Genomic DNA, 13,664 nt, shown 5'->3' with positions numbered 1-13,664 from the left:
CAGGTGCAGTGGCACCGAGGCGCGGAGACCCGAGGGGCCCGTTGAACCTTGATTATTATTGCTGTTTCGCAGTTCCTAGGGGGAGGGTTCTGTGCACTAGAACCCAGGATACATTGGCTTCGCCACTGTGACTGACCTTCGAGTCGGTGCACTAGCTTTGTGATACCCTCAAGGCGTGGATCACAGTTGGACCTGGTTACTGGACCGTCTCCAGCCTAAGTAAGGTGCTCTAGAGGCCCAGGGCGCAGGGAAACTGCTAGTACAGCACTTTTGTTCTCACACACGGAGCTCGCGCATCCCGTGGAGTAGCAGAAAACAATGCCCCTCCCCCTCAGAATGTGAGGATGAGGGACGCCGAGACATGCATAGCTCACAGAAACCTCAAGGTTTTAGACTGAGCTGGCCCCCTACGCCCTGTGGGCTGCAGAGACGAGTTGCGCCCCAGTGCGCGCCCCACCACAAGAGACGCAGCACGCGCGTACCACGCGTGAAGTTTGAGACTCTCGCGCGGGGAGCGTGAGCGTCGCACGCCTGCACAGGAAGCCTGGCGTGGTGCGCTCTCACAGGGAGCTGTCACTTTATTCCCTCGAATAGACCGACTACATGTGATGTGACATCATCACAGGGAGCGAGAGCGTGTGGCTCTCTCCCGGGAAGGCTGAGGGGGCGAGAGGGAGGGAGGAAAGGAGAGAAAGACTGACTGATGGTGGAGGGAAGTTGGGGGGGCTAGGGGCGGAGGCGCCGCTGGGATGATTGCTTGCGCTCTGATCTCTACTTACAGTTCCTGGATTATCCTCTGCCTTCGACTCCAGCGCGGACCACCGACTCGGCGCCCTTCTTACCCTCCGAAGGAGCGAAAGAAAGCCCCTTGAACAGGTGCCCGGAAAGGTCGAAGACCTTTTGGTGCCCTCAAGACCCTCTTTACCCCCAAAGGAGAGAGGTCCCTCTTCGCAACCCTGAACACCCTCGACCCAGAAATAGGGTAAAAACAGTGAACACCCACGGGACCCCCTGAAGTGACCCTGTATTTCTAACTGATGAGTAGGATCCTCTGGGCACTCTGAGAACCCTTTGTACTCCCCACTGAGGAACACCCCCCTGGACACCCCCAGGACTCCCATATCCTCGAAACTCGTGCTTCTGAATGGAGTTAACTCTGCCTGGACAGCCTTGAGGGCTCCCTGTATCCTTGAAAGAGGAGGACCCCTGCTTACGCCGCCAGCCTCCCATGTCACTAAAGTTGGGGTGAGGTGACCCTTTGACACCCGCAGGAATCTTATTCCTCTGGATAAGGGGCACCCTCAGGACCGCCTCTACCTCTGAAGGAGGATGATCTTGTGGACCACTCAGGACTGCCAGTAGCTGTGAAGGAGGGTGTAATCCATGCATCTCGCGAGAATAGGAGAACCCCTGGACAACCAAGGGTCCCTGTATCTTGAAGAAGACAGGACACCGTGGATGCAGCGAGGGGCCCTGCAGCCCTGAAGAGAGTCCCTGTACATTCTCTGCACCAGTGAGACCTTGTTAGAGGAAGGACCCATCCGATTAACACTGCCAAGAACCCTGTACCCTCTAAGAAGTAGGAATTCCTGGAAACTTCCAGGACCCAGATACCATTGAAGCAGCAGCCCCATCGGGCAACCCCGTGAGCACCCGAAGGAGAGGGGCCCCTCTCCTAGAAAATCCACAGGAACACCATTATCCTTGAACAAGCGTTGGCAGCCCTGGCTACTCGATGAACACCCACCGGATCCCCTGTATCCTTGAAGGAGACGCCACCCTGGGCATCCTCAGGGGGTCATTATTTGTAAAGGTGAGAGGACCCCTGTACCTCTAGAGAGGAGACTACCGGACACCCTGAGGGCACTTTGTATGCTTGAAGGAGAGGCAAGCCAGTCTGGATCCCCTATATCCTTGAAGGAAAGGAGACCATCTTGGATACCCCTTGAGCTAGTCCTGACTTCAAGCATCACAGAAGGGGAGAGGGCCTGTAGTCCCACTTTGAACACCCTTAGAACGTTGGAGCCCTTGAAGGAGAGGAGAGGACCCTGAACATTCTCGGTATGTGTAATCCAAAAGCGGGGCACTGACCACCCCCTGAGCAACCTCAGGCTTTCAGTTTTCCCAAAGGAGGAGAGTCCCACACAGGGGTACCCTTCTGGACCCCTGTGACCTTAAACAACATGGGAGCCCTCCCCAGGACATCCACATAACCCCTTTACCCTGAAAGAGTATCCCACTGGAAACCCCATGGTCCCTTGAAGGAGGAGAGGTCCTCCATTGGACAGTCCTAGGATTCGCATTATCCTTGAAGTGGAGAGGACCCCTTCCCTACAGTGAATACCCTCTGGGTCCCCTGGACACCCCCAGAAACCATCTTTGCGTGAAATAGAGAGGACACCTCTCTCTATGAATATAAGACCATTTGGACGGCTGAGGAACCCTTGTAACCCGGGAGTTGAGGCGACACCTTGAGGATCACCTGTATGCTTATGGAACAAGAACCCTCTTGGACAACCCCTGAGCAACATCAAGAACCCCAAACCCCGAAGGAGGGAGGATTCAACCCCGACACCTGCAGACCCTCTGTAGCCCTGAAGGAGGTGATCCCTAAAACAACGACCCCTGAAGGAGAGTCCCCATCCACCCTAGAAATTCCCAGGATCTTTTAGTGCTGAGGTAGAGACAATTCCCTGGACTTCAATTTCCAGATTCTGTGTACCACTGAGGAGAAATATATTCAATCACGGGAGACCACAGGACTACCTCCTTAGGACCGCAAGGGGCAAAAGACCCTCTACCCCTGAACACTCACCAAGGCTCTCTCCATTCATCCCTATTGGAAGCGATCCGAAGTAAAGGGGTTGTAACTGAAACTCCTGCACCCCTTTAATTTTTTCTGGAGGAGGAGGTGTCAGAAATTAGACTAGACCTTCCACCTTATTTAGGACAATTCCTTAAGGTACATGGGGAATTTCAGCTGGAATTATTCTAAATAATTTGGTGTTTTGACTCTTTTTAAGTGATATTAAATTAGCTGCTCGTAAAGTGCAAGATTTCTATTGCAACAACTTCAAGAGGCCTTCAAGGCAAGGGGGCAATTATCACAGTACAGTGACCAGGGCAAAGGGCATTAATGTCTACAGTGACAAGCACCCTATCATTTGGAGACGGAAGACACCCTCAGGCATAAGAATGAGACAGACTCTTCAAATCAAGGAGAGAGCTCAGGCCCTGGGACTGAGGGGGGCGCTAACTGGGTTATGGCATTCAGGGTCCACCAGCGAAATCAACGAGGGGTCTCACACGCGAGGCCAGGAAGGGGCAGAGAAAAGCGCCGACCTGCCAGAAAAGGTAAGAATGGGGTTGGGAGGAAGCTATCAAAGAACTCCTTTCGAGTGATGGTAAAAATGGCTGAGAGTGATCAACATACAGTGACCGCGAGTGATTGTAAAGCATAGGAGTGAGTTAATATAGAACACTGCTGTGAGCGAAATGTTGTTGTGATTGTTAAATCTGGCCGTAAATTATTATAATGCATAGCAGTAAGTGAGTGTACTGTGCAGCTTGAACAATAATAGATTGTTGTGAGTGATTATGAAGTGTGAGCTTGTCTCGAGAGATTATTATTTGTGTCTGTGAATGACTATCAAATGTGATTGTATGACATTATAATGACCAAATATGCTGCATATATACTACATTGCTATTTCTTCGTGATATAGCAGACCTTTGCCATTTATACGACATTGCAGTGCCTCATGTTTGTTAATCTGCGTCTTCCCACATGGAATAAGTTTGCGCTAGGCCTAATGAATGCGTTGTTAGATGTTATGTTCTAACGGCGGGCATTTCGCGTAGGTTTACAAGCAGGGTTGATTTGATTGCCCATTTCTCTAGCCCTTTCATGGAGTCAGACCTACAGATATTACTTTGGCCATATTACCTTCTGTATGGCTTCTGGCACTGTGTTGGTTGTGAGCAAGTGTGGTGTAGGCACCTCTGAGGTGTGCTGTTGTGTTTGTTGCCTTGCATAGTGATTGTTTGCTGTTTGTGTCATTGCATTCATTATTGCTTGGTGTTGAGTATTCGGGACCCTCATTCATAAATGTTGCAGGGACTGATAATCAGTAGCATGTTATTGTGTATGGCTCTGGTAGAAAGCCACTAGCATGACTAACTGGATTCCTTTCAGTTGTACCCTGCATAGAGACACTGGGTGTCTTGTAGAGTAGTTTAAAGTCTTCTTTATTAGATCCACGTCAGGGTATTAACAATCTTAGTTCAGCCAGCTCTAGATAGGTACTAGCCATGTACTAGCCACACACCAGCCCCACCAGGAGCAGTCTGACTAGCTGCTCAGCCCATCTCCAACTGTCATCCACACATCCACTCGGGCACCCAGGCATTCCACGCATCAGTCACACCAACATTCCATTACCATCTCTCACTCTGGCTGAGCAGCTAGGAGGACCTAGGCTGATTACACATAAATGCAATACTTAGGATATAACATTATCCCTTTACTTTATAAAAAACAACAATAGCAAATAAAGGAAAAAACTATACACAAGTAAGCAGTAAAATTCATAACTCCGGGATGCAACATAAAGCAAAACATCTCAGAAGAATGAACAATACAAACCCAGAAAAGATGGGGAAAAATACAACATCAAAATACATGTGTAACAGTATCCCCCCATCCTCCCCCAAAAATTATAAAAACATTAAGGAGCGTTGTGTAGAGAAATGAATACAAATAGTAATATAATGAAACAAACTGTAAAACACTATACTGTAATGCAAAAGGTAAAATACCCCACAACGCCTATCCCAAATACAAGGGAACTACCAAAATATGGGACAACAACCCATAATACTGTGTGAGGGGCTAGCACCCAAAACACACACCCAAGTTGTACCTATGTACTGCGCGCAACTGTAAATGGGGTATACCCTAATCGTACATTAGTACTGCACACAACTGTAAATGGGGTATATCCTAATCGTACATTAGTACTGCGCACAACTGTAAATGGGATCCAGGCCCATATCCTAACCCTGTGTATGGGTTATACTAACCAAATGAAAATGTATGGGAACTAACCCATGACCCAAACCTAATGTAGAGATTACTAACCGGGACTCAAACCCAATCCAATCCCTGTGAATAGGGATACAGCTGTGATAGGGCTGATTCCATGGCCCCAATTAAAGCTGTGATAGGGCCGATTCCATAGCCCCAAACCCATCCCTCCTTTAAAGGATGAAATATGCCCAAAACCTATCCCTCATGTAAGGGATCATCTGTGATGTCCACCCACTAGGAGACAAGTACGTTCCAACCATTAAACCTCATAAAATGGTGACATCATGAAATATGAAACTTTTGAAATTACTAAAACCATTCCACATACTGTATAACACCAGAGACCCGTGCCCCACGCCGGTGAGCGATCTCTCACCCGAGTTGTGCCAGGAAACAAACACCCTTGCGTAAGGGAACTAAAAAGAAAACATGCCTAAAAGTAATGAAACACATAAAGCAAAACATGGCAAAGATATTGTCCAAAACGCGTAATGACAAAACTGTACCATGTTACCTAGTTGTCACAAATAAATCCTCAACACGTTCAGTGTAAGTACACATGCAACATCACATTGTATAGATCTAAAACAGTTAAATTAAATATTCCTTGCAATATGACACCAAAAAAAAACGGGCCTGAATCTTTCCGGAACCCCAGCAATATGCCCCCACAAAATAGTCAGAAGAAGCACATCTGTGAAAAAAAAAAATCATGGTGACTCCCCATGCTTAGAACTAAATGTCACCATTGGTCCTTGACTGTGTGAAAACTATAGTAGAATGAAAATGGCTCCAAAAATAATATTCACTGTACTTGCAGCAAACGCGGTCTTAGAATAATTCCAAACCGAATGTGCTGAAAACAGTCACTCTGCACCGAGAAAAAACAAGCTGGAAAAAGCAGGAAGAATACTCGTAGTACTACACCTCCGACATTCCATTACCATCTCTCACTCTGGCTAAGCAGCTAGGAGGACCTAGGCTGATTACACATAAATGCAATACTTAGGATATAACACTTTCCAGTAACTCTTTTCATAAAGGAATTCCAGGCTGCTCTGGCTGGGGTCTCTGAGAGCCTGTCAGAGCGGTGCTGGAAACCACGAACCACGGCTTCTGGAGGGGAGGGCACTGAGAACTGCGGGGCTGGCAGAAAGCCAGTTATTATTTGTTTGCATTTTGAACACGAAAAGAGGCCATGTTATGTATGGGTCATCCATTACTCCACTGTCCCTGCGCAGCAGTTGAATGCAGGAGCAGACGATTTTAGGGCCTATACATAACATAAAATTATATACGGGCAAAAAGTGAATTACAGGGGTGTTTTTCACATCGGTTCTGAGTGACATCATAGACAACTCGAGGTTCGCTCTCGTTTTCTGTTTGTCACTCAAAACCCCTCGTTGAAAAACATTCCTGTAATTCACTATTGCCCATCTATAATTCTATTTGTTATGAATGGCTCTCTTCGAGAGCCTCTATCATTTACACCAGATCGTAAATCTGCTAACTCACTGCTATGATGTAGCAAGTTGATAACAAAACGTCATACAAGCCTTCCAGGCCAGACTGACAGGACTCTCCGAGAGCTTGTCAGCACAGCACCGCTTGTCTGCTTTGACAGAAAGCACAGCTGCAGGAGAGAGAAGGAAAGCAGTGAGGTGGTGGGGGCTGGTTAACGATGACAGGTAAGGTATTTGTTTTTCACATGTTGGTCAAAGAGGACTGGATTATAAATCTAGGAATCCTCTGCCGTGACGTAGAAATGATGGATTGTTAACCAATGTTGTTACATCATAAATGAGTTTCAGGGTTCTCTGGCTGGGCTCTCTGAGAGCCTGTCAGAGCGGTGCTGGAAAAAAGGGACGGAAGTGAAGGCATAGAGAATGGCGAGTGTGGGTGGTAGAAGGCCATGTATGTTTTTTAAATTTGGGACAGGGAGGAGAGGCCAAGTTGTGTACAGCTCCCCCATTACTAATCGCCCCCTGTGTATCTATTAAAAGCAGGGGCAGATTATTTTGGGGGCCATACATAACATAAAATTATAGATTGGGGATGGCCACCTTGAAGTGCTCGAGGGGCTTACGTGTGTCACTGGCCTGGACAGCTATGCAGCTGGGAGCTTAGACTCCTGGCAGTGTCACCCAAGATGGACAGGTCAAAGGGTAGAGAGCAGGTGAAGTGCCATCCACTGGTCCTCCAGGTTGGGGGTTGGTCATAAGGCTAACAACCTTGTCCCATAAAAAAGCATTTGTTATGGAAGCAGAAGCAAGAGCCACTAAATCTTCCTGGCACAAGAGACTTTCAGTGTCTCTGAATGAAACCTGCATGATTGACAGTCAAAGCCCCAACAAAACTACTGACACGATGATGGAAGTTTTGAGTGCCTAGTGCAAGACCAGAATCAGATTCTGGGACGTACGGACTATGTATGAAACAGGAAAGCTGGCTCAAGTAACATTTTGGATGAGTCCCTATAATCTACACATCCTGGAGTTTAGAAGGTGGAGATAGATAGGATACACCATCAGAAGAGAGCAAGCTCTTTCACAAAAAACAGCTCTCTACTAGACCCCAGAAGGCAAACGGAAGAGAGGCAGGCCAAAGAACACCTGGAGGCAAACCATGAACCAGAAATGAAGACCCTGAACCACAGCTGGGTCACTATACAGCAATTTACTCAAGATAAACAGAAGTGGAGGTCCCTCATTGCTGCCTTACATGCCAGCCGGTATAAAGGGCAGTAGTAGTACAGAACATAAAATTATAGATGGGTAAAAAGTGAGTTACGGGGTTGAGAGTGACATCGTAGACAACTCGAGCTTCGGTGGGAAGTATCCTCGTAATTCACTGTTGCCCATCTATAGTTCTATTTATTATTAATATGTGAAAGTGAGTGATTATAACTAAGGCTTCCAGTTTTCCATTTTTACTGATTTTTACAGATAAATACAGACGGAAAACAATGTGTTTCCTGTCTGTATTTATTTTTAAAAGCGGAAAAATGTGGAAAATTGCGTTTAATATGGGTGACTATCCATGCTTCCTCGTGATTTCCATTTCCAGATCAACAGTGAGCAGATAGCATGGAAAGTTAAAAAACAGGGTGAGATTTCCCTTAATACAGGAATATGTAACATATATTTGTATTAAAATGCTGATATTTACCTGTGGGTCTAATGTTTTGCCATATTTAGCTGTTTAATTTGCTAAAACACGACAGGCAGAAAAGTATGAGTGCATGTTTATCAGCTAAATAAATGTGGAAATATACCATTTTACCACTCCATTTATCCTCAAAACAGAAAATAAATATAGATAAATACCAATAAGGTAGCCCAAAAATAAATATGGATAAATACAGACGGAAATGTAAAAAAAAAAAATACCATAAAACCAGAAGCCCTAATCATAACCCATGGCTGGCAGCCATCATCATAAGACCCCTCTGAGAGTGAATATAATAAGTGGCATGGAGTGATTGAGGGATATTGGTGAGAGAATAGTTTGTGGCAATGTATGTGATTGAGTCATGTGGGTGGCAATATGGAGTATAACTATCTAGCGTTGTACTACAAATATATGTTGACATGCATGTATTTAAGGAACTCTCAACCTGTTTTGTAACTCTCCATGCTGTCTGCCTGCTCCGCTGTTGCCTGGAATTCATGAGAGAGAGCATGGAGAGTCTTTCACAACAAGCACCATTTTCAGTATTTTCCGCTCTTAAAAATAAATACAGACAGGAAACACATTTTCTGTATGTATTTATCTGTAAAAATCAGTGAAAATGGAAAACAAAAAGCCTTAATTATAATTAAGGCCTCCGGTTTTTCGTTTTTACTGTTTTTTACAGATAAATGCAGACAGAAAACAATGTGTTTCCTCTCTATATTTATTTTCAGAGGCGGAAAAATTATGAAAATGGTGCTTCTTGTGAGAAACTATCCATGCTGTCTTGCATGAATTCTAGGCAACAGCTGAGCAGGCAGACAGCATGGAGGGTTAAAATACAGGATGAGATTTCGTTAAATGCAGGCATATGTTAACATATATTTCTTGGATGATGCTAATACGTACCTGTGGGTGTAGTCGTTTGGTATACGTGGCTGCTTAGTTTGCTAAAACGTGACAGGCACCCATGTTTTAGTTCACGTTGAAGAGTTTGATATACACGGAAATATACAATTTTCAAGCTACATTTATTCTTGAAACACAAAATAAATATGGATAAATACCAATAAGATGGCCAAAAAATAAATATGGATAAATACAGACGGAAATGTTAAAAAAACAAATACCATAAAACTGAAAGCCCTAATTATAATTAGGTAGCTGTAAGTGACTGTACTACATGGCTGTCTGATTATAACATGTAGTTGTGAGTGATTAGAACAAAAGACTGTGAGTGATTATGACTAGAGCACCCAGTTTTCCGTTTTTACTGATTTTTACAGATAAATACAGACCGAAAACTATTTATTTTTCGGTCTGTATTTATTTTTAAATACAGATAAATACGGAAAATATGCCTTCTTTGGATATTTTTTTTTACTGTCAATCATGAGTGCCAAGTCAGTAGGTGTACAGATTGAGAGGTAGGGGAGATGAATAAAGACAATAGAATTCCAAATTAAGCTTAATTAAGTGCAGATCTACAGTTATTTATGCTATTTTACAATGCAAATGTTTTTAGATGACGCTATTGCTCTGTATACTGCTGAAACCTTTTGGACATTCAAATGCAAGTATACATTTATCAGTTCAGTAAATGTGGAAAAATAGCCATTGCAGCTTCATTTATAGAGAAAATACAAAATAAAAATGGATAAATACAGAAAATATGAGCAAAAAATAAATATGGATAAATACAGACGGAAATTTCGAGAAGATAAATACCATAAAACCGGGAGCCGTAATAATGACATATGAATTAGCACACTCAATTAAAAAAAAATATTTCGGTTACATAGGCAACCATAAAAGTACATCAGAAGAACTTAAAACAGAAAGATAATCTCAGTTCAATCCATTAAACAAGTACAACATAAAAGCAAGAATATTAAATGCAAAACAAGTGGTTGTGCATGGTTGCTTTAAGAGAGTAATTGATAAAAACCCTATAAATGCAGCAGACTATAGTTTGGGATAGCAGGAGATTTCATTGGGACAGTTGCACCTTTAAAACCATTCCATTACACAGAATACATCATAAAATGCAATGATATATTTTTTTAAAACAGCTAAAATAACAGTTTTCCTTTAGGTGATAACACATTTAGAAAAAGACCAAACATTTACACATAAAGAAGGAGAATTTAGCTGTTGTAGAAAGACCAAGGCAGCACCACCTCTTCCAATTCCACTCTCCCTTAAAAGTTGTATTAAAAACCTTTTAGTGAAGGCAAAATAAAATTTATAGAAGAAAATTAAATGCAGCAGGCTCTGGGGACAAGATTCATTGCATGTGCATATTAACACTTTATATGAGTCGAATTGACCAAGGGGAAAACTGAGATGGCATCTCACAAAACCCAGCCCAATTTTTGTTAAAAGCAATCTGTCCAAGGTGTTATCCACCCATTCAAGGTACGGCTTTAAGGCTGGTGTGGTGTGAAGCTTCACGTACTCCCTGATGGTAAATTTTGAAAGTTCAGTTTCCTCCTTTTGGCAATGCCTCAATGCTTTCAAAGTTTTCTTAACCAAGGCCGCATCAGTTTTGGTCATGGAGGCAGGACTAGTAAAAAGGGCTGGCCTACCCAAGTTCGCTAGTTCCGACTTAATGTATTTTAACCAGGGGATTTTCATTACACTATTGCATGCAAGGCAGTCTAAGATCATATCCCTATTAAATGAGGTGTACAGGTTGTCCAGACTGCGCACCACAAGGCAAGAGGGTCCTATTTACTAATGTCCTCCACATACTTGATGGACAAGAGAGGTGGCACAGGCAGGTGGAACTCCTAGGAGCTGCCTAAAGACCCTATTTTGTTCACTCTGAAGGGGGTTATTATTGAAGTATCCTCAAATGCCCGCCCCATAGTTGCGAGTAGGAAGGCATTTACTCCTGTATACCATACTACATACCCAGCTGCACTTACAAATCTAGGGCACGCCTTAGTGGGGCAGGGTCCCCAATTGCCCATGACGTTGAAAACAACGCCCAAATATGAGAAATCTTGTGTAGAAACCACAGGATGGCCTTATAGATATATATTGCGCATCTTATGACGCCTGGGACCGCAGGACATGGTGAACATCTTAGTCAGATTGGTTGCAAGGCCAAGTGACCCCGTAAAGGGAACAAACTCCTGGAACAGCATATTGAGGCCATTGAAAGTTCTGGCAATGAATACAGCGTCATCGGCACACAATAACACTGGGGCTTTTTTCTTAATACTAAGGGGGACATCCGAAGTTACATTTAAAAGGGCTGTACCTAAGCTATTAATGTACAAAAGGAATAAAACTGGGGCCAAGACACAGCCCTGGCATCCTCCCTTCCCTAGCTTAAAACTATCATTATGCTCGCCCCCTGGGCCAAACCTTAATGAGGCTGAAAGATCAAAATATAGGGCTCTCAGGAATTTCTGTAGGCCACCATCCGCCAGCAGATTAGATAATACCTCCCACAGTTTTGATCTTACCACACTGTCGAAGGCACAGAACAGATCCATGAAGGCCAGGCATATGGAGCCCTGCTTAGCAATGGTATATTTACTAATCAGTAAATGCAGGTTCAAAATTGCTCCACCATGCCAAGTCCCTCACCGAATCCATACTGGACCTCCGACAGCATGTCCGATTTCCTGACCCATGTTAAAAGATGGTCAAGGACCACTGTCCCTGCAATCTTCACAGCTGAATCCAGCAGTTGCCAGTTGCCAGTTACAACCAGGTAATTGCCCTTTTTAAAAATGGGAACTATAATAGCGGTTTGCCATGAATCTGGAATGTCCTCTTTAACAAAAGCATTTAAACAGTTCCACAGCAAGGGTGCCCAAATCTCCAGTAGAGATTTGTACCCGTCCATTGGGACCCATTCCGGCCCGGGTCCTTATTTGATGGAGACTTGCTGATAGCCTCCCAGACTTCTTCGACAGTAAATTCCAGGGCTAAGGGGAAAGCCACCTGTTCCTCACTTGACTGGACGAGGGTATCAGTACCATTAAGTGCTTCAAAGTGGTTAACCCAGTTCTCAGGTCTAATAGAAGTAATGACAGGGTTACTTTTAGCCCCCTTAAGCTTGATATTGTTAACCACTGCCCTGGTGTATTTCAGTCTACATGTCATCACCAGCTTCTCCCAGGACACAGTCACCCACAAGTTCTTTACGCATGCTCCCCCCCCCCCACCCACCTTGCCATAAGAACTTCATTGAATATTTTGCCATAGTGCCTCAAGTTCCTGTGGATCCAATGTATAGACTTGTGAATTAGATCCAAAGTAGACTTGCTAGCCTCCGGGCATTGGGTTAGCATTTTGGCTAAAACAATAACAAATGGACAAGCTGCCAGAGGGAGGTCACATCTGGAATCAGAAACTATGGCCAGACCCATCTCCCTGGGGGTGTTTGGGAATCACCATGTGTCCTCGAGGTCCCAGGAAGTGAGTCGGATGCCTCTCTGGCCCAACGAACATGAGAGATCGCTGGATCAGCCCCACGTAGGCCTTCAGTTAAACTAGAGTCCAATTGCCCCAACACCACCCACCTGGTTCGCAGACCTCCCTCCGGTGCGCTGACCTCTTGCAAAGGGTTGGAAGAGGTATTTCTGGGGGCACCAAAATTTGCAGGGTTGTGAGTCAGTCTGGCATCCAGATCACATAGTTTCTTCTCTATGCACCCAAGCGATCATACACATCCTGCAGTTTAGGGGCCAGGACTGACTTAACATCCGTCCTAAATTGGACAGACAAACCCCAATAGCCTCTTTAATTGGGTCAATGATAGCAGGCGACAGAAATGCAGAAGAGCTGGGTTGGCTTGGGGTAACGGTGCGCTTTCAATTGGCCCCTAGCTTCTGCGTGACCGATTTAACAACCTGCTCCTTTTGGGCATCTTCCATAATAGGGGGCCCACCCCGCTAGCTTGGGTTGACATGGGGTGGAACAGGGGTTCCTCATCCAGGATCAGTGTTGCCAGATTGGGCGGTTTCCCGCACAAATGGGCGACAGTTTTCCCATTTGTGCGAAAAAAAACAGCCCTGGCGGGTTGCGGAAAGTTGGACGACATTTGCCCATGTGTGCGCAAAATTCATGGTTTCGGCGGTGCCCAGAGGATCTGTAACAATCAGGGCCGTCAATCATTCATAGAGCGAACACGCTACTTATGACGGCCCTGCTTCTTGTTGATGGCCTGCCCCCAGAGAGAATGGTCCAATGATCTTGCGAGGGGCAGGCCTGTCATCATTTTTTTTTAAAACTTGTGAATCATGCAATTTGCTTTTCTTGGCGCGGGCGCACAGCAAGGACTCAGAGTGCAGTGGTCTGGAGCGTGAGAGGCGGAGTCACGATTGTCAAGGCAAGGGTGCTGGTTGGCCTACCCTGCAGCCTGCTTCTGTTGCGCGTGGGGGTC

The 13,664-nt window shown here is 45.0% G+C and overlaps 1 protein-coding gene across 1 annotated transcript in view; it reads left to right on the top strand.

Annotated features, from left to right (window-relative positions):
- The first annotated feature begins 762 nt into the window (after positions 1 to 762).
- The window catches only part of RASD2 (RASD family member 2), a 71,710-nt gene continuing 58,808 nt past the window's right edge, over positions 763 to 13,664 (top strand). Inside the window, exon 1 of the mRNA XM_085601143.1 lies at positions 763 to 3,354. Within this exon, the coding sequence (XP_085457269.1) occupies positions 3,196 to 3,354 (159 nt within the window). The 5' untranslated portion in view covers positions 763 to 3,195. The remainder of the gene's footprint in view (positions 3,355 to 13,664) is intronic.

This window comes from Triturus cristatus, chromosome 4_2, assembly GCF_964204655.1.
Source record: "Triturus cristatus chromosome 4_2, aTriCri1.1, whole genome shotgun sequence".
Classification (NCBI taxonomy): domain Eukaryota; kingdom Metazoa; phylum Chordata; class Amphibia; order Caudata; family Salamandridae; genus Triturus; species Triturus cristatus.
Note: the sequence above shows the minus strand (reverse complement) of the source record. Positions and strands in the feature narration are given on the sequence as shown.